The sequence below is a fragment of the Arvicanthis niloticus genome, chromosome 1 (genome assembly GCF_011762505.2).
Source record: "Arvicanthis niloticus isolate mArvNil1 chromosome 1, mArvNil1.pat.X, whole genome shotgun sequence".
Taxonomy (NCBI): Eukaryota; Metazoa; Chordata; class Mammalia; order Rodentia; family Muridae; genus Arvicanthis; species Arvicanthis niloticus.
In genome coordinates, this window is record NC_047658.1 from 96,389,813 (window position 1) to 96,411,259 (window position 21,447).

At 43.8% G+C, this 21,447-nt stretch overlaps 1 protein-coding gene across 3 annotated transcripts in view; it reads left to right on the top strand.

Annotated features, from left to right (window-relative positions):
* Plpp4 (phospholipid phosphatase 4) overlaps positions 1-20,143 on the top strand; it is a 124,944-nt gene extending 104,801 nt beyond the window's left edge. For all 3 annotated transcript variants that reach the window (XM_076911425.1, XM_034510478.2, XM_076911427.1), the window contains 2 exons: positions 9,470-9,640; positions 19,591-20,143. In XM_076911425.1, the coding sequence (XP_076767540.1) occupies positions 9,470-9,640; positions 19,591-19,790 (371 nt within the window). In that variant the 3' untranslated portion in view covers positions 19,791-20,143. The remainder of the gene's footprint in view (positions 1-9,469; positions 9,641-19,590) is intronic.
* Positions 20,144-21,447: the final 1,304 nt, after the last annotated feature.

Genomic DNA, 21,447 nt, shown 5'->3' on the forward strand with positions numbered 1-21,447 from the left:
CTCACTTTGGCTTCCCCAGGATGCTTAGGGTTTGGCTCACCACATTTGCACTAGCAAACAGCTAACAGCCTCAGGTTTTGTTGCATCTTTTAAACAATTTTTATTTATTCTTGTCTTATAAAATATATCCTGACTGAACCTTCTCCTCCCTTCATTCCTTGAAGTCCTCCTTACCTCTCTCCTCTCCAAAATCTACCTCCTGCCTCTCCTAAGAAAAGAACAAGCCTCCCAGGGATATCAACAAAACATGAACATGGCCCAAGTTACAGTAGGACTGGGCACAATAGTGATGCTAGATTAAGTGGTTCTCCTGGAAGCTGTTGGCCCTTCTGCCCATCCTTGGACTCCACAAGCAGCTCTCTGAAAGGTTGGCTGCTTTCAACCCTGGACTCCCAGCAGCCAAGCACGTCCTCAGCCTTTCCCTGTCTCCCAGTCTTTCTTCCATTCAATTTCTTGTGTTATTTCAGTTTCCCTTTCTTCAATATAACTTCCCCAGGGCAGAAGCCAGGTCTTTTGTATCTTGCTAGACCTAGTCTATGAGTTGAGAAACTAGGGAATTAAATTGAGAAAGTGGTCATATAAAGGCAGACGTGGCAGAACACTCCTATAATCTTAGCTCTTGGAAAATAGTGGCAAGAGAATTGGGGTTTAAAAGTTGTCTGTAGATACATAGTTTAAAGCAGCTTAGGCTACATAAGAACCTGCCCCAAAAAATCAGAGGGAGAGGATAGAGGGAGGAGGGAGAGAAAGGAAGAAAAGAAGGAATGAAGAAGGGGGAGAGAATTTGATTGTGATTCAAGTAGGCTCCAATACATAGAACTATTTCCAAGAACTCTAGGAGATGCCTTTTGGAATGAGTCACTTGGCATAAGCATGTCTGGCCCTCTCATCGGAGAGGCATGGGCTTCCTGCAATGAGAGGAAGAAAAACCTCTCTACCACCTCTTTTCTTCCTGTTTTCAAGTTTGTTAATTTTGCTAACATCTCCTGAGAGCCTCTGGGGCTGAGAAGAGCCCTGGAATCTGACCCTGGAATTCTCTCTAAGTGGATTTGTATTTATGTGACCAAGGAGCTGGAGGCTGCAAGGAGAGTCCATTAAAGCTTCTCTTTCAAAAGGGGGCTTCACAGAGCTGAGGCGACAATGGATGCCACAGCCAGTGATAAGAAATGAGCAAGCCCTGGCTTCCCAGACCTGTGCTGAGGGTTTCAAAGTTTCTGGTGTGTAGTCCTCACATAGTGTAGAGACTCACCTATCACTGATCCTACTGTGCAAATGTGGAAATGAAGAGGCATTCGTCCCCAGAAGGCAAACTCATGCAGGACTCGACGATGGAGCTGGGTACTGCACACACTCAACGCTCCTGAAAGCCCGTTCCTCCTTTACTCATAGAGCTTCCTGGAATAATAAGTGCAGTATTAGCCACATATTACCTGCTTAACTTAGAACAATGACCTGAGATCTATCAGGGGATTGTTTTCCCCAGGAGGGAGAAGAGAAGGAAGCTTAGGCTCAAGGTCTCTTCAAACACCGTTGACATTGGAAGCAGGACCAGGTGAGATCTCAGAGTGGCAGGACATCACATTTTAAAGGTTTTTAATTTACTCAATTACATTATTTGCTTATTTGGTGTGTTTGTGAGTGTGCACATACCGAGCCTCTCATTACTGAAGCCTAGAGAGGAATAGCAAAGTGCTGAACAGGACCATGCATTGTTGTTCTAAGAAGGTAAGGTAACCAGGTTTGTTCTTCTCACTACCACACTGGTCCTTATGAGGCAGCGGCAGCATGCTTGTCACCTGTGCCCTTGGCTTTGTGTGGTCCTGTCCAGCTGTTCTCAGCCTCTGCAGAACACCCTTCAACATTGCCATTCAGATACCAAGTGATGCCCTCCTTCCTCTTGGGAAAGGAATTCCCAGCTCTTGGAATCAGACAGAAAATTCACACAGATTGCCTCATTAAAGCACAGTTCTATCTCCAGTGTCTTGAATGATGCTTGCCTGAGCAATTTATTATTATTAGAAAAAGTTAAAATGCAACAGGAAAGGCAGGGTGATTCCCTGATTCTTGTCTCATTTGGTTTTTTTAGTTACAAGATAGCTTTAATTAGCTAAGGTTTGAGCACATCTTGCAGTCAATGTGATAAGAAAGCAGATGTCAGTATTTCTTCTTTATATGGCACAAAACAACAATAAATCTTAAAATCAATGACATCTTGGGTATGGTGACCTATAATGATTTAATTGGTTCTTACATCTCTTAATGTCACGTAAGTTCAATTTCCATTGTTCATTGTCTTTATATTTTTTCTTTCACAGTTTTCTTTCCCACAGTTTCATAGAGACAATCTCTTCCAAGGGTGTCATGCGAATGGGCTCTACTCACCCAACATTCTCCGTTTCTTTTCCCTCCCTCACCCCCTCCTTCTTTCTCTCAGTATCCTATCTGCTTTGTTGACAAATATATCAATAATTTGGTGTATCTATAGAAGATCTAACATCCACAAATGAGAGAAAACATGTGATGTTTATTTCTCTGAGTCTGGCTTGGTTTTGTTGTTGTTGTTGTTTTGTTTTGCGTTTTTTTAAAGATATTTTTATTTATTTTATGTATATGAGTACATTATAGATGTCTTCAGACATACCAGAAGAGGGCATCAGATCCCATTACAGATGGTTGTGAACCACCATGTATTGCTGGAAATTGAACTCAGAACCTCTGGAAGAGCAGTCAGTGCTCTTAACCAGTGAGCCTTCTCTCCAGTCCATGGCTTGTTTTGTTTAATATGATGGTCTCCAGTTATATCCATTTTCCAGAAAATTACATAATTTCATTCTTCTTTAGGACTGAATAAATCCCCATTGTGTATTGAGACCACGTTTTTCTTTATCTGTGTACTCTTTATGGACATCTAGGCAGATCCCATAATTTGACTATCGTGAGCTGAGCTGCATTAAATGTAATTTCGAAGGCATCTTTATGATATGATGACTTTAAGAGTCCTTTGGACATATACCAAGAGTGGTGAAGCCGGGACATATGACAGACCCATATTTAGTCTTTTGAGGAAACTCTTCAGTGATCTCTACAGTGTCCACAGTGGCTGGATTAATTTAATTTCCTACTAGCAATATAAAGGGACTCCATGTCACCCACATCCTCATCAGTCCTTGTAGTGCTTGTTTTCTTGGGAATAGCCATTCTTACTGGATGGAAAGTACAGTTTTAATTAGCATGTCACTGATAGTTAAGGATATAGAACATTTTTCATATACTTCTTAGCCATGTGTACTTTGGGGGTCTATCTATTCATTTCATTGTGCCATTTATTGATTGGGTTGTTTGTGGCTTTGGGGTTACTATGTAGCCTAGTTACTAATCTTCTTCAGTTGTGTAGCCAGCAAAGAGTTTCTCCCATTCTGTAGGCTTGACAGAACTCAGCTCCTTCCTTAGATGTGCAGAAACTTTTCATGTCCATTTTTTAAAGCTTGCTGTTATTTCCCCAGCTCTTGGTGTCTTTTCAGAAAGCCCTTACCTAGACCTCTATCTTGAAGTGTTTCCCCTAGAAGTTTCAGATGTTAGATTGAGATCTTTGATCTACTTTGAATTGGCGTTCGTATCGAATTGTATTGAGCTGGTGAGAGATGAGGATCTAGTATTCTTCTGTGTGCAGATAACAGCTTCCCTTCACCGTTTCTCACAGAGACTCTTTTCTTCAGTGTAAGTTTTGACATCTTTGTCAAAGATCTTGTGACTGTAGCCAGCTGTGTGTATGTTTAACGTGGACCCTCTGTTCTATTCCATTGACTAATGTGTCCATTTTTGTTCCAACACCATGCTGGCTTTGTTTTCATTGTTCTATAATATAACTTTGAATTAGGTATTATGGTACCTTCAGTGTTGTCCTTTTAACTTAAGTTGGCTTTGGCTATCTGAAGTCTGTGAGCTTCCACCTGAAGCTTAGGATTGGTCTCACTTATAAGAAGAACAAACTGCTTTTTGAAGAACTTTCTTCAGTGCCAGTTTTCTCACTACTTAAATCTTTAAGGTGAGACTTGGTTTAAGAGTCAACTGAGGAAGAAAGGTAAGCCACATGATGGACATAAGAGGGCTCAGTAAATGGACTTTCCTTTGCCAGAGAAGAGCTGCAAATCTCTGCTCATTCATCTGGATTTCAGGGAAAGGGATGAGTGATCGCTACCCAGAATCAGTTGGGAGGCAGGCAGGCCTGTCACAGGATGGGCCTGGAACACCTCCTGGACCATTTCCTTTGTCTTTGTCATTGAAAACAAGTGTGAGCTCTCATGTTCTTGAAACAAGGTGAGACAATCTCACTTTTGCCTTCTTCCTAGCTAAGAGCATCTTTGCTGCTATCAGGCAGATCCTCCTGTCAATATTTACCGTTAACTCCTTCCAGCCAAGAAAGCATGCAGTCTCTGAAAGCAAAAGTCACAAGGCTTTTCTTGCACATCACCATGCCTACTTCCTTCCCATCTGTGGTAAAGAGCTGTGTGTGTGCAAGCACCCATACATGTGTTCCAAATTCTAGGATGCCTGTGAGTGAATTTGTTACCCAGAAAAATCAGGTTCTTAGAATTCCCTCACTTCACTGGTTTTTTTTTTGGGGGGGGGGGATAGTCTGTTCATATTTCTATTCTTGCTAATGCTAACAAATATATATATTTATCTCTCCTATAATTCCATCTTCCAAAGTGGACAAATGCAGTATCTATGAATTTGAAAGCTCATTTCTCAGCTAGGGTTGCATTCTCCCTTCCTCTCCTCCCCTGTTCCTCTTTTGAGATAGGGTCTCCTATGTTTCCAAGATGGCTTTAAATTCTCTATGTGCACCTGAATATAACCTTAAACTTCTGATCTTTCTGTCTCCTGCCATCATTACATAAGTGCTGGGATTATAGTCTGTGCTTCCATGCCTGGCTTATATGCTGCAAGAGGTGGACAAGGGCCTCATGCATGCCAGGCAAGCACTCTACCTGCCTTGCTACATTCTTGTCTCAGTTTTGTTTCTTCGTCATGTTAGAAAGTAGTGATCCATTTAAAGGAAGACAGAGAATCAACTCTCAGTGCAAATGGCCATCATCTAACTAGTTTCAAAGTGGGATGAAGAGCCCCCAGCAGCTCCACTGAGTGTGTTCCTTTGAGAAGAAATTAGGGTGTAGTTTGGTTGGAGTTAGAGAATTTGTCTTTAATGAATTTCTTACTTGCTCTCCTCATTGAATTTGAATCTATGATTCAGGATCTCAGAGCAGAATGGTTCATAGAACATTATTGAATCCTGGTGCCAAACCCCTTGTCTCATAAGGAATGGTATTTATTCAACCATAGTTTGGTGGGTCTAATTTAGACTCAGTGGTTAATGAAAAGGCAAAGGAGCAAAGAACCAGAACCGTGTGATGCTCAGTTGTATCTGTCAGGCCAGAAGGAATCCCTTCCCTGAGTTTGTTGTCAGAAAACAGAAGACTGGGCCAAATCTGTATAAATGTCAGCAAGAAAGTGACAAGCATGAGGTTTAGCATGAAATTGGGGCTTTATATTGTTGCCTAGAAAAGTAAGAGCATGCAGTGCCCTCAGGCCAGTAGCTCCTGTCAAAGGAAACTGGCTGCTGCAGTTCTCCTGGCCTCCAGAATTGCTCTCTACCTTGACAAAGGAAATCCTCTGCAAAGAGGAAAAGGCCTCCCTGCTTGGGAGAGGCTGTGCTGCCTCCCACTGGGCAGGAGAGAGGACTTTACCTGCCTCCTAAAGAATGGTGTAAAGCCCTTGAGGCCAGAGTTGGTGCTAGCACTGCCTTGTGAGAGCTCCTGGGTGACAGAAGGCAGGGGGAGCTTGGAACCTCATTGCTAACCAGGCATCTCCTTCCTTCTCCATTTCTTGAAGATACTAAAGTGCAGGTAGAATTGGTAACTTGAGCTGATGATGCATCTGTGTTGAAGTCGTAAAGACATTTTTATGTGGGAAGTATGCATTCTCATCATCATCCACATGGTGTTCCTTAGCTTTTTAAATACTCTTGTTTTCCTGAGAGATGACAATTTGGCATTGCTCTGAGCTGCCTCCTCTCTGGTTCTGGAAACTTCCATCCATAGCCCAAGAGAGCCCCAGGACCATACTTTTCTGCTCCTCACACTTAGGGTAATTAGGTGGATAGACTTGTTAAGCTGTCTCTCCTCAATAAAGACCATTTTATTCCTTCTGTAAGAACTCAGGATAAGGCCAGAGCCAATAAGAATGAGCTGACCAGCCTTCCCACTCCTGTACCTCCTGGGAGACTGGAAATGAATGGGAAGGATGGAGTCCAGTGCATGTGGGTAGAAATTAAGAAGTTATTGAACCAGCTAGGATGGTACCCAAATGGTTCCCCTTTTAGAACACTATGGAAGTCGTTAATACCCTTCTATCATCCTAGCATGCCATGCTGGACGGAGCCATGTCTCATATCTTCTTAGGCTAAGCTTAATCCTCAACATGTGTTTGCTGTTGGAATGCTGCTCATAAGGAGAAAAACTCCAGTGCACACATACGGCTTGCGTGTGTGTTTTCTTACCTCTGCTTCAGTGGGGATCCACTGTAACCTTGTTTGCTTCGGCTGCTGAGGGCGACCTACTTAGCTGCGAGTTCATGCTCATCACCAACATCCCTTTTAAGTAACTCCACACTTTCCAGAGATGATTTGGAAAAGCTGAAGGCTAGGATAGCTATGCTGGCCTGAAACCTACTGTTGAGTCCTCCTCTCTTCAATCAACATTGTTATATAATCTGGGTTTTCATGTTGCACCCCCCGCCCCTGTGACCCTGTTGGAGGTGTCACAGCTGGGTTATTTGTGCCTTTAATTAATCATTTTTAGTTTTCCACATTTGTGAACAACTTTAAACAGGAAAATTTCTAGTCCCCCCCCCCACTCAGAATTTATGCTATCTCCTTGAGATTGACCTAAAGACCCCCTAAAAAGATGTTGGATGTGTTTTAGGCCAGGGCTTCTCATACTGCAGTGTTCGTACAGATCCTTTTAGCGATACTGTGAAAAGCCAGTTGTCACTCATGGGCCTGGAACCAGCCTGAGAGTGAGTCTGGATTTATAAGAACCTCCTTCGTGATGCCCACACTGCACTGCAGGCTGTCCACTGTCCTTGGACTTCTTGGTGTACTGATGAAGTATTTGTCAGAGCTGCTCTCCCAAAGTCACTGCGTGGGCTGAGTGTATAGGAGCTCTCATCTTTAGAAGTACCTTCCAATCAAGATAAAGGTTTGGTAAGTCTGCCCTCCCGAGATGGGCAGCTGCAGTAGCTGGCCTCAAGAAAAACCTCTGAGCTCAGTCATGGCAGCCATTATAACCACAGGGAAGTTCAGATATGGCACACAGGCCTGCACCCAGGAACAGACACATCTAATCTAGGAACCATGCCAGATCACTACAGGTTGTCTGGCAATAGGACCTGAGTACCAGTAGTTTCCTATCCATTAAAGGAGACTCTGTGTGTATCCAGAGTTGGGTACCATTGTTTTAAGCCCTCAGAGGGCTTAAATCTCACTGAATTAAACTCTGTTCTTTTTTTTTTTCCAGCATCAATTCTCTAAACATATTTTAATATTAACAATATTTATACCTACTTATAGGGAGGAATTTGCTAGTTTGATACTTGCAAACAATGCAGAATGATCAAGCCAAGGTAGTTAGCATTTCCATCTCCTCAGACACCATTTTGTGTAGGGACCTTTGGATACTTTCATTGATCCTGAAATACACAACAGATGCCATAGGTCACAGAAACCCTGTGTGCTACAGAGCATTAGAACCAAGCCTTCCTAATAAACTGCTTTGATGTCTTTGACCCAAGCTCTCTCTATTCCAGTTATCCATTCTAGACACTAGTGACCACTGTTTTACTCTGCTGTGAGATCAGAGTTTTAGTTCTCGCATGAGTGAAAATGTATGGCATTTTCCTCTGTGCTTACTAGTTTTAATTGTTGCTTTGATACAATCTAGAATCACTAGGAAAGAGATTCTTAATGAGGAATTTTATAGGATATGTTGGCCTATGTGTATGTATGGGCAAGATTGTCTTAATTGGTAAATTATGCAAGATCCAGCGCCTTGTGGGCAGTACCATTCCCTAGACATCATGAACAGTATAGGAAAGGAGAACGCTATCTGAGAGTAAGAAAGCAAGGGTCCATGCGTTTATTCTCTCTACTTTTGGCTATCCATCTTATGCTTTGCTCACCTGCCTTGACTTCCCCCACAGTGATGGACCTGGAACTTGGAACTGTAAGTAAATATACCCTTTATTTCCTAAGTTGCTTTTTTTTTCAGGATGTTCATCACAACAACAGAAACAAAACTAGAATTGTCTTTCTTGGGCACATTTATTTCACTTACTAGAGTGACTTCCAGATCCATTCATATGGCCATAAATAGATGGATGAAAGCTTGCCAGTTTACGTATACTATATCCAAACTCCATGGTTTTAAGTCTTTGCATTTCTAAAATAGAGCAATTTTATAATTTAAAAAGATTTCAAGGTGTTTGCCATGAGTGGCTTCTCTATCAAGTCCACTTCTTTTTAGTATTTTCATGTTTTGTCTCGAACCACACCAAAAAATTATTGCAGTCATCTTACTTGTCCTGACCCTTCTAATGTAAGCAAAAACGTTTCTTATTTTCCTAGGTGTATTTTTTTCTTATTGTATATAATATATTCTAACATAGTCTCTCAGAACGGCCATGTTCTTCCATCAGCCCCCAAGTCCTGTGAGAGCAGAGAGCATGTCCTGCTCATCTTTTTCTTCTCCTCTTTAAAGTGTGTGTGCCTAGTATATATTGGATAGCTGTTCTAGCTATCATTTCTGTGCTGTGATAAACCCCTCTGAAAATAAAAAGCAACTTGGGGAATAAAAAAATATATTTCATCTTATAGGTTACAGTCCATCATGGTGAGAAGCCAGGGAATTTGTAGCAGGAACTGATTGGCTTGCTCCCCGGCTCATGTCCAACTACCTTTCTTAAATAGCCCAGTCTCCCATGCCTAGGGATGATACTGCCCTCCATCAATTAGCCCTCAAGAAATTGCCCTATAGATATGCCCATTGGTCAGTCTGATGAAGGCAGATACTTAATTGAGGTTTCATTGACCCAGGTATGTCAAGTTGACAACCAAGATCACCCATCACAAGAATCATTAACCCTTTGTTGAATGAGTGAGTGAGTGAGTGAGTGAGTGAAAGAATAACGACACAGAATAGGCTTTGGGCCCATGCAGAGCTGGAAGGTCATTCTCATGGTTGAATGTTTGTTCTAGAATAGCTGTGACAGGAGAACAGATTGCCTACAAGTTGCGTGGTTCCTCTTAGCCTTGGCCTCAGGGTATGAAGATGACAGACAGGAAGCCTGAGATACACCAAGTTCCCACTGCTCCTCACCTGCTAGGGTAATGCCTGCTTTTTCTCTTTGGCAGTTGCCTTCTCGGGCCTCGGTTTCACAACATTCTACCTGGCTGGCAAGCTGCACTGCTTCACAGAGAGTGGGCGGGGGAAGAGCTGGAGGCTCTGTGCTGCCATCTTGCCCTTGTACTGTGCCATGATGATCGCCCTGTCCCGCATGTGTGACTACAAGCATCATTGGCAAGGTGAGTCCTGAGCAGTCCTCACAGCGGCCCCTCCCTTCTTCCAGGGATGGATGTTGGGCATTCATTGAATTGGGAAGAACTGAGTCCCCATTGTCAAAAGCTGGACAAGATATGGTTATAAAACACAGGTCTGTTCAAGTGTGTCCTGGTATTCATCTTGTTCCTGCTGAGTTCTTTCTTCTCATTTGTTCTTAAGAAGACTGCTCAAGTCCTCCCAGGATGTCAGATCTTCATTGTAGTCACCCTGGCCTCAGACCCAAATGTGAATTCTCTGCTGGATCAGTCTTCAGACTCAGTGCCAAGTTGTTTTTGGCTCCTTTCTTATTGTAAATCTAGTCCCCAAAGACATATTTCTCACCACAGAGGCAGTGCCAAAGGGTATGTACAGCCCAGGGACCCAACTTCACTAATATTCTTAGTACCCACCACAAGGCTAGAACAAGGCTAACCTCTATCTCAAGGCTGGGGTGAGGCTTGCCTCTGTATCAGGGCTGGAGTAAGGCTTGGCTTTGTCTCAAGGCTTGGGTAGGAATTAACACCTAACACAGATGAGATGAGGCTTGCCTCTATCACAAGGCTGGGACAAGGTTTGTCTTTATTGCAAGGCGAGCCTGAAACTTACTGTCTTAAGGCAAGGGTAAATCTTGCTTCTGTGCATCAGTCCTAGGAAAGTCCTTAAAACCTAAATCACAAACAAATGAGAAGTTTGTCCCTGGCATGTGACTGACCCTACCATGCCTCTGCCAATAAACTGCAGCTCATAGTTGGCCTGAAAGAGAATCACCGCCTGTTATAATAGACAGGGAGCAGAGACAGAAGTGACAGCCAGAGTAGATGTGGCTTCCAGGGACAGCAGAATCAAAGGGTGGTACTTCCCACAATGGCATCCTCATACCACCTCAATCAGCTTCCTCCACATCCACTTAGTCCTGGACTTCTATCTTGGAGTAGAATGGGGTCGTGTGTGATGTCCAGGGGTCTGCATGGCTGACAAGCGAGCCTGTTCTTTCTAATCACGTCTGACAGTCACCAGTAAAGAGCCAGTTTCTTCTGCTCCCTCCCAGCTTCCGATCTACTCCCAGCCCTCCTGAAGCTCATGTCTTGGGAGTCACGTATCTGAGATGACATTTTGGAGTTAGATGGTGTGGGGTGTGTGGAGGAGATACCGAAGCACAGTTTAGACAGGGGGCACATGGTCATCCAGTGCTCGCCAAACGGAGGAGGTGAAGGAAGGACCACTGAGTTGTAGCTGCAGCCCTCCCTTGTTTTTTATCTTTACCACCGAGTTGAGCAAAATTCTTGGTGTCATGAAAACCACATTGTAAGAAGAAAGGAAAGACTGAGTCCCTGAGCCAACAGCAACAGGGGCATGTCTTCACTGCAGCACTGGCTTTAGTAGTGTTTTCCCACCTCGTTCGTGCCTACAAGGTTAAGGGGTTAGGGAATTTCCCAGCAAGAACGGTATGGGCCAAATGGCCTTGAGTGAATTATGTCTCCTGTTACCTGGGGAACTGCAGTTTCTTCCTTTGCTATAGAATGATACTATCTGAACATTTCACAAAGCACTCCGATAGACTGAATGCAATAATGAACCCAAATGTCATTGGTAAATGTAAATGCACTATTCTCATCAGTATCCCCCATTGCCTCGTTCACTGTTACTGAGAAAGGATGTGTAGCATTTCCCAAACAGCTGACTTGTGGCAGATGCATTTTTGCCACATGATCTGTTCATAAGCAACTAATACTTAGTTGCCACTCTTATTTGGCCATCTTGGATATGGGAAACAATGAAAAACTTCAAGGGGCTAGAGAAATAGCTCATGGGTAGCATGCTTGCCTAGAATGCATGAAGTACTGGGTTCCATCCCCAGCACTCCATAAATTGGGTATGGAGGCACACGCTTAGGATTCTCACACTAGGGAGGGGAAAGCAGGATGACCAGAGGTTCAAGATCATCCTTGGCTGCACAGTGAGCTTATGTTCATCCCGAGATGTATGAAAACCTATGCAAAAACTTTTTTAAAAGGTTCAGAATTTATGTTCTCCCCACCTCCTGCTTCATCTTTGTTTAATGAAACTGTACTGGCAACCTAAGAGGTGAAGTGTGAACTTTTTCAACCCTCTCTGACCCTAGCCTGCCTTGTTGCCATTTTCTCTGTGGTTGAATAATGAAGCCACTAGGAAAGGAATGAGAAATTGTGTTTATTCAGTCCTCAGTTGTTCTGGGAGAAATGGAGGAAACCTCTAAGGCTTTAAGCTTGACAAACACATCGAAGCCAGGCTGCGATTGCAGTGTAGGTGGGTATTAGAGGCAGGGTGCTTGATTGAGACAAATTGGTTTTTTTTTCTCTGTGGTGAACTAAGCTGCCCAGTGACCATTGGCGGGACCATCAATCAAGGTGAAAATCAATATGGAACCCCAATAGGCATCAGCAAATTCCATGTCCTTCTCATTATTAATGTTAGTTAGCATCATTACTATTATGGGATTGTATGACTCCATTTCAGTGTGATTTAAGCAATGATGTCTGTATGGAAATACAACCAATTACTTCATTACATAATCATGTCTAATCAATATCCCTTAATCTCACATGGCATGTTTGTTTTTTGTTATTTCTACCTCCCTAGCCCACCCTAAATAGACAAGTGTACAAAAATTTTTTCACTATATGAGAGGAATATGGAAGTATAGTCATAGATAGGGCTACACATAAAATATTCAGTGGAACTTCCCCAGAAAGAGCTAGCTGGATCAATTCTAAAACTCTGTGTAGCTGATGTTCCCTTTGTCTTTGTGCTAGGCTGCCTTCCAGACCATTTGGAAGCCAGAGAGATTCACATGTCGTGCCAGGGCAAAGACCCATGCCTGGTAACAGGGCTCACCTTTGTGATTAACCACAAACACAAAGCATTTGAACTCAGAAATTTATAGAATCCCATTTTGGGAAAACAGATGCTGAGAAGGACAGAGCATGCCATAAGCCAGCTTCTGCCTCTTCTTACTCTTGGGTATTTGTGATTCCTGGCCAGGGAAGAACCATAGATAGGACTGGAAATAACATGTGCTTTGCTTCATCATCCCTGGGTAAATTAGCACTGGTACACACACACACACACACACACACACACACACACACACACACACACACACACTTCACCAGACAGACCTCTCTTAGGCTATCAGAAGCAATCCTTTGGTGTTCTAAATAAAGGGACTTTAAAGGGGTTTTTAGAATTGTATGGTTATTCCCACCAGACACCTACCAGCCCTGAGCCAAACAAACTATGGCCCTGCTGCTCTCTGTTTAGAGTAGTCCACCCCAAAAGAATGTACCCGCCCCCCATTGGCTACCTGTGTGGTATGGCTGAACTCACAGCATTCCATGCTATTTAGGGACCTCGGAGCCCAGCTGTCCACGATAAGCAACATGTCCATGTTGGTTCTCAGTAGAGTGGGAACAGTCTGAAGCCCTGTGGTGTTCCTCCCTCTATGTAGCCTCCAGACAGGCAGAACTTTTGCCCAGTTTCCCTGGGGAAAGACGTTGCTTGCTCCAGACATCCATGGGTACTTTGCTTCACTTCTCTTCTTGGCTTCCTGTGGTTTTCTGTAAACTTTTATGTTCAATGTATTTCTAAAATTCAATTCCTCCCCCCATGCTGCAATGTTCCTGGCTGGTTTTCCCTGTCCCTTTGCTGCAGCCAGTGAGCCTCCAGTGAGCCTGTGGGCTTGTCCATGAGTTCCTGCAGGAATCCTCCATCCATACTCTCTCTATTTCTTGAACATCACAGCCCACACCCTGCAGTGACCTGCAATATCCCACTTTTCAGACCTGCCTGCTCATGCGGCTTCTTGCTGTTCCTTGAACATTCCAGGCCCATCTCACTCTGGAGCCTTTGCACTGGCTTCTCGTGTGCCTGCCATGAAGGCAGTAGGTTCTAGCCTCGGTACTGCAAAAAAAAAACTGGGTGTGGTGTCACACATCTGTAATCCCAACATTCAGGAAGCAGTAGCAGAAAGATGAGAAATACAAGGTCATCTCTTTGGTCTCACAGTGATGTCAAAACCGTAAGACCCAGTTTCCCAATAATCCCTCTCAGTGTTATAAAGATTAGGAATTTGACAGAAATTTTAAAAGGACATAGGTCAGCTCAATAAATATATGCTAAATAAGTGAATGATTTTAAATAAATTTTGCCTTTTTTTTTTTTTTTTTTAGCCAGTCTCACTGTGAGCTCAGGCTGCCCTAGAATGTTTTTATAACCCAGAACTAATATTATAACTCAATGATGTTGGATGTTGTCAAGGTGACAGGAATGGATGTGTTCTTCCTGGAAACCTGCCAATAGATGTTAGGAAACCTTTGTCCATATTATTAGACAATCTTAGAGGCATCAAACTCAAGATCCTCCTGCCTCAACCTCTTCAGTATTGGGCATACGAACATGTACATGGCTTAACGCATGTTCCTTTCTTACATGTCGTACTTATTCTTCGCACTGCTAACATCCTCAGCTGTATCAGACAAGAGAGAAAGTTGTCTAGGGACTGAAGAAAATGTCCCAGTAGTGCATGAGACACAGGTTCATCATAACATACTAAGAGGAAGAAAAACACAAACAGGAAGCATCTAGGAACCCAGATGAGACAGGAAATTTGCTATTGGGTCCAGTAGTTGTGGGCTTCAAGAGAATGAAACCACTCCACAGTGGGCCCCTTTCACTACCCTGCTCACTGCAGGGAGAGGGATTCTATGTTAGACTACATAGCCAGAACATCATTTACTTAGCTTGCTTCCTCTTGTAGGACGACATTCCAAGCAGTGGCTGAGTAGCTTACACTGCCTGTGTAAGAAGCACTTTTCCCTACAGATAATGCTGGCTTCTATCACTTGCTTGGGTTGACTACACCCTAAGGATCAAAAGCCAATATTTCTGGGATGTGGCAGGGTGACACAGATACTCCCATTTTCTCTGAACTCATCCAACTAATTTCAATATAATAAGCCACATTTTCTGTAAGCTCTTATCTCTTAAAAGTAGATTTAATTTTTTTTCCATTTTAGATATTCATTCTGTCATGCCTCCTTGTGCCTGTGGGCTCAGTAAAGCAGTATGGCCTCCAGCCTACAGTTTACTAGGTATGTTGGCAGAAATCTTACTCGTTAGAGAAACACTGGAAATAATAATAATAGTTCATAATCATCATATCATCATCATAATCATCATAATCATCATCACCCAAACAATCAAAAAGGTCAGATGCAATTGTTGCGTTTTCCAGAGTTGGATTTTGCTCTTCTGTCTTAGGTCATGAAGCCCAAGGCATACAAACTCCAAAGTCAAAATTAACGCAATGATGTTGGATGTTGTCAAGGTGACAGGAATGGATGTGTTCTTCCAGGGAACCTGCCAAGATGTTAGGAAGCCTTTGTTCATACTGTTGTTTCATTGAAGCAGGTCAACATAGCTCAGCATATTGGTTGTGGAGGACCTGGTGGGGCCATTTCCTGTCCTTTGACCTCACAAGATGAGGATTAGTTTGTGGGCATTTTAAAGGCTGGATTCAAAGTCACAGTTTCTGGTCCCATTGGAAACCATCTACTGTTGGTTTCCTCCCACTTTTTTTTTTTTTTTTTTTTTTTTTTTTTTTTTTTTTTATAAAGAAAGGCTCCTGCACTCTGATTTAGCACTGTAAATCTCTCCCCTTTGAAGTGCACAGTGCAGTGGGTTCTGTTTGCACATTCAGAATAATGCAGCCATCATAAAAGTACTAGCAGTCACCCTCCCCTGCTCCTGGCAACACTGACAGACTTTCTGTCTCTGGCTTTGCCTGTTTTAGGCGCCATGGAATGCATGGCCATTTGTGGCTGCTGGTGTTGACAGTTAAGTGTGTTTTGTAGATGTTGTTTATTGTACGCATTTGCCAAACATTTACAAATTAGAAACTATTGAGTTTTTAGGCAATGGACCTGAGCTTGCTGTCTAGGAGCCTAGGGGCCATCTACTGGACAGGCAGAGTTGGAAATGGGTACCAAACAGGAAGGAAGGCGTGAGGCTGCAAGATGCACAGATGATACACCCTAGAGGAGAAGTGAACTGTGGTCCATGCTGAGAGCTCACCAGAACTGTATAGGAATGTGAGAAATGCTCTTCATGCCAACCAGATGGTTGACCTATGTCCTACAACCCTTTTATTAGATGGCCCCACCATCAGTTTCTCAATCTGACAAGCCCCTTTATTCCATTTTTTGGGGGAGCAGCTTTATGCATTTCTTTCCTTTTTCCTAGAAAACCCACAGGTGCCTATCTTGCCTCTCCTTCCCCTATATAACGTTTGCTCATTCTTAGGTCTCAACCTTTGGGTCATACCCTCAGCACAACTCTGTGTTCCAGGCTAGCCCAGGCCACACTGCTGAGTCAGCTCTCAGGCCCCCCATCATTCATGGTGCTTATCAGAGCTGCAGCTCACTGCTCAGCCATCGTTACACAGCCTCTGTCTTTAGCCCTAGGACTGTAAACTCTGGGTAGCACGATCTTCTGCACTTCATTAGGCCTGATGTCAGAAATCTGACTCCAACGCCTAATTCCTGATACACATACAATAAACTTAGAGGCTGGAAGATTGACATCAATGCTAATTAAGGAAACTGCAGCATGTGGATGCCAGGGGCATGGAGAGCGATCCATTTCTTTTTTTGAGTCTTTCAGGAGCATGCTACTATACCTGGGGGAAACTCAGTCCTAAGTGGCTTCTTCTTCTAGTGAAGACCTTCATGTCCCTTGCTTGATATCTGTCAAAAGGTTGTGAATGTGAGTTAATTAAAACGGCAGTAGCTACTTGAGCCCTTGATGACAAGCTCTCCATAAAGGAAGATATTTTTTGTTCACACCTTGGTAATAAACACATCTGTGAGGGACTGTGGCTTAAAGAAGACTCCATCTTGTTCCTGCTGCTTCCCATGCCCTTGGGGCTCTCACTTGTTCCATCCAATAGGAACTAGCTTGACATTACCATTTCCTTACATGCTGCTACATCAGTGAGCCCAGGAAGCACATGCCTGGAATTGTTAGAGCGCTTCAGTCAATGACCCTCCTCTTGAAATGCTGTGTCGTACAGAAGCCGGACTCTGTCATTTGTAGACTTAGCTCTTTGGTCCGTTTGATAGTCGATGGCTCAAATGCAGGTTAGGTTTTGTAGTTTATTTTAGATGCTCATAAAAATAACACCCGGTGGGAATGTTCCCTGAGCTTGGACAAGATAATAAAGCAATGTAATAGTACAGCTCAAAGACCTTGAACTAGAAAAGGTTGGAGTGTGTTTTATGGACTGATATTCAGAGATTTTATGGACTGATATTCAGAGATTATATGAGGAAACTCTTCATTTGAGATGCTGCTTCATTCCATGATGCCTACCTGTGCCTTGAAGCCCCATTCAAGAATTCATAGTATATACTGCTTTACAGGGTTTTGGGTGACACATATTTTCCAAGTTTATTTAAAATGCTACAAAGGGCTGGGGAGGTGGCTCAGTGGGTAAAGGCACCTGGTGCCAAGTCTGACAAATAAGTTTGTTCTCTAGGACACACATGGTGGAAGGGAAGAAACAAACCCCATAATTTTTCCTCATACACACACACACACACACACACACACACACACACACACACACACACAATTAACTAATCTTTTGTTTAAAAAATACTTCATTTAAAAATAAAGTGCTATGAAAACATACAAAGTTTTGTGCCCATCCTTAAAATTTTTGATAGGGTCAGGAAACTCCCTCGTGCAGCACCTTTGCTTGACGCCAAGCCTGATGACCTGAGTTTGATCCTCAGATCCCACAGCGTAGAAGGAAGGAGAAAACCTACCTCTGAAAGTTGTCCTCTAACACACAGTAACTGTGGCATGCACATATACATGTGCATACATGTACAACCATGTACTAAATAGATTTTAAAATGGGAATTTTTAAAAAAATTATTCTGATAATGAAGGTGGTCTAGAGGCACCAGAAGACCAGCAATGACTGGTAGCACAGACACAGCTACACAGAGAGGTTCATTTTCTAGAAAGATACAAAGCTTTGACAACAGCTCAATATGGCCTCTCAGGAAGAGAAGACAATTAGCTTGACTTAAGCTGAGGTGGCTGCACAGTGTCTGGCATCCCGAGAAGTGTGGAAGCAGGTATTCCGTGTCTGACCCAAGGTGGACATAGCCTTTATCCCACTGTTGCATTCTGAAGGCCAGGACCTCAGAAAGTCACAAGGTTATCAGGCCTAGAATGAACCTGTCAGGGTTTACATAGCCCCTAGACCAGCATGGGCTACAGACTCAGGGTAATAGTGTCCTGGTTTATTTTATCTGTCAGCTTAATATAGCCTAGAGTCACCTGAAAGGGTATCTGAAATAAAGGGAATGTCTTGATTGCCAATTGATATAGAAGAGCCCAACCTACTCTGGGTGACACCATTCCCTAGGCAAATAATCTGGGTTATATATATATATAAAAAAAAAAAAAAAAAAAAAAAAAAAGGTAGCCAAGCATAGGTCTTTAACTGAGCCACCAAGCAATGTTCCTGTGTGGTTTCTGTTTCAGGTTCCTTCCATGGCTTCCCGTGACAATAGACTGAAACTATAAGCTGCAGTAAACCCTTTTTCTCCCCTAAATTGCTTTTGGTCATGGTATTTGCTAATTGTGCTATGAGCAGCAAGATGTTGGCCTGTTTCATTCACAGCGATAGAATTTAACTGGAATGCTGGGGAAAATGGAGGTGCTTCCAACAGCCTGTAGGTAGTGCGCACAAGTCACCAAGCTAGCTGGAGTAAAGGTGGAACCCTCTAACCGGAGTGTACATGGAACCCTTAAAGGATGACAGCTGAGCATAGCAGTGACTGGACCTGAGCTCCAGATTTCTTTTACTGTGGGAGGTCCACACTGTGTCAGGATATTTGGGCAGAAATAATCTTTAGAGACAGTTTGGGTGTGCACCACACACACCGAGGGCTGATGGGTAGAGCATCTTTATGGGGTCTCTATTGAGCAGCTGAGTGCCATGTTTGAGGCCCAGCTTTGCCTACAGGTGAATGTGCTGTTCCATCTCTCTGCACCACCACCACCTCATCTTGGAGATACCCACAGCTCCTTGGAGGGGTCAGGCTCCTTTTTACAGAGCTCTAAAAAGTTTGCCAAGTTGCAAAGACTGCTAAAGGTTTTATTTACCATGTTCCTCTGAGGGTTTATTTCATCCTAGAGAAACCACTTACAGTGAGGCAGAGACCTGAACACCTGCTGGGGTTTTGTGGCTCACCAGCAAGATGGAAAGACTCCAGCAAGACTGGCCTAGGAAAAATAAATGTCAGCCTCTCTGGAGGTGTTCAGATAAGAGAGAGATGGCTAGGATTCTTCTTCCAGAGTTCAGTTACTCTGAAAAAATCTAGACTACCAGTCTGAGCTCGTGCAATGCTCAGGTGTGAGTTAAAGAAGTGTGTGTATGGGGGAGGGGTGTAGAGTCAAGTCCTTGATTTTCTAAAAATTATTTGTGTGTGTGGGGCACAGGGGGTGAGGCACACATGTAAGTCAGAGAACGACTTTGTGGAGCCTGTTCTCTCCATCTACCTGTAGGTGCTGGGGATAGAACTCTAGCTGTCACAGTTCTTGACAGGCTTCTTGTACACTGAGCCATTTCACTAGTCTGAAACCTTGGTTTTTAGCATTAAGTGCTAGGAATGATGGCCATTTGCAGAGACCTCCACGACTTGCACCTCGAGTATGCTCTCTTTCCTTTGGTCTTCCAGGGGAGGTGGGTGGCGATTGGGGTGGAGAAACTGAAAGCAATCCAGCATCTTAGGGCAATTGGAAAAAGAACTTTCTGGAAATCCAGGCTGACTGTGCAAAGGAAGAATAACCATGTTCCCACTTCCTCTCTCCTGACTAGATTCTTTTGTTGGAGGAGTGATTGGCCTCATTTTTGCCTATATTTGCTACAGACAGCATTATCCTCCTCTGGCCAACACAGCGTGCCACAAACCGTATGTCAGCCTCCGAGTGCCCACTTCACTAAAGAAGGAGGAGAGGCCTACGGCCGACAGTGCACCCAGCTTGCCCCTGGAGGGGATCACCGAGGGCCCCGTATGACGGGTGTCTAGAGAGAATGGACGCTGAGCCCCTGGCTCATTCTTCTACCCTGTCATAACACAGTGGAACGGATGTCCTGTAATGTGATTCTCATCAGCTACTCTCAAGTCCCCTCTGCTTCCATTCTGTGGATGGTGTTTTCGCCACTCTTCATGTCTCCTTTCAACACTTTGGATTTGTAAAGTTGGGACACCAGGACCAGTCTCTGAGAGACCCACGCACAAGGAAGGAGGATGCAAGGACGGGGTGGGCATGTTTGCTCATCCAGTGATTCCTTTACCTGAGGTGTTTGCTGTAGCACCCACCCTCCTCCATGTTCATGTTGTGAAACATAATAAAGTCTCCCACCCAGACTTGGTGTTGGCTATCAGTTTGCAAATGTTATTAGGGGTCATGATGGGGTTTGCGGTGAGGCATGAAACAGTCTCTGTCCCTGGGTCATTCTGGGCTTGAAAGCAAGGGTCTGCCTGTGTGGGGATGTTGCTTCAGGTTCTAGGTGCAGGGACTCTTGTTATCTTACAGTCGAGGTTGGAGAGCCAGTTCTGAATGTAATTCTGCCCTTGCAAAGGATGCACAGAGGACAGAGTGAATTGTCTCTCAGGTGACTAAGTGAGCTCTGTGGTTTCCCTTGTGGGATCAACTAGGGGAGCAGTGGAGGTACAAGCTGACGATGAGGTGTCTTACCCTTCTGAGAGCTGTATGTTGTGCAGCTTCGTTCTGAGGGGCCTTTGATAGCAGCATAGCCTGGTTGCAGGCCAAGAGGAAGCATCATCAGCGTGGCAGGCCCTGGGAGAAGGAGGAAAAGAAAAGGAACTGCTGGCTCTGCTGGGCTCTTCCGGTTGTCAAATGCACCAGGTTACCATTGATCTTTCTCAGGCTGAACTCCCAGCCAGCTTGGTTTTTTCAAAGCTGAGAGCAAACCCCTCACTCTGCTCTAGATTTCTAGATTGCTGGGCTTGGTTGCTGTACAAGGTGAGGCGTCTTTGATATCAAAGAATGTCAGACTCTGGCGGTTAATGTGACAGACTGCACTTGGAGAGAATACTCGTATCTAAATCATCAGCTGAGCAGCGCTGGGATGAGCGGTCCAGGTAGAGGCATCACCATACACTTTCAGTACAAGCTTCAGGTGGCATTCATGTACCACCCGGCCCCCAGCGAGGTCCTCTCCAGCTGCTCTTCTCTCCAGCTATGGTTTTTGGCACAGAGCCACACGATTGCTCAGTGGTAGGGGCAAGGCAGAGAAAAGCCTAAATGAACTTTCAAACCAGGTCAAAGCTTAGATTACAAAACAATGGCAGCAGCCACCTTTACAAGCACCCCTGAAAATGACCATAGGGCCAGCAAGATAGCTCAGTGGGTCAAGGCTCTTACTGTCAAGTCAGGCAATCTGAGTTTGATCTCCAGGACCTACTCGGTTGAAGGAGAGAACCAGTTCCTGCAAGATTGCAAGATGCCCTCTGTGCGTACACACGTGTGCATGCACACACACACACACACACACGTGCATAACACAAATGAAGAATATGTATTCTTAAAAAGAAAATGGATATGAGATGCCTAACAATAAAATCATGATAGCTCATAAGACACAATTCTAAATCCAGAGATAAAATCTACATGAAACTTAAAAAATTAATATCTGTATTGAAATAAA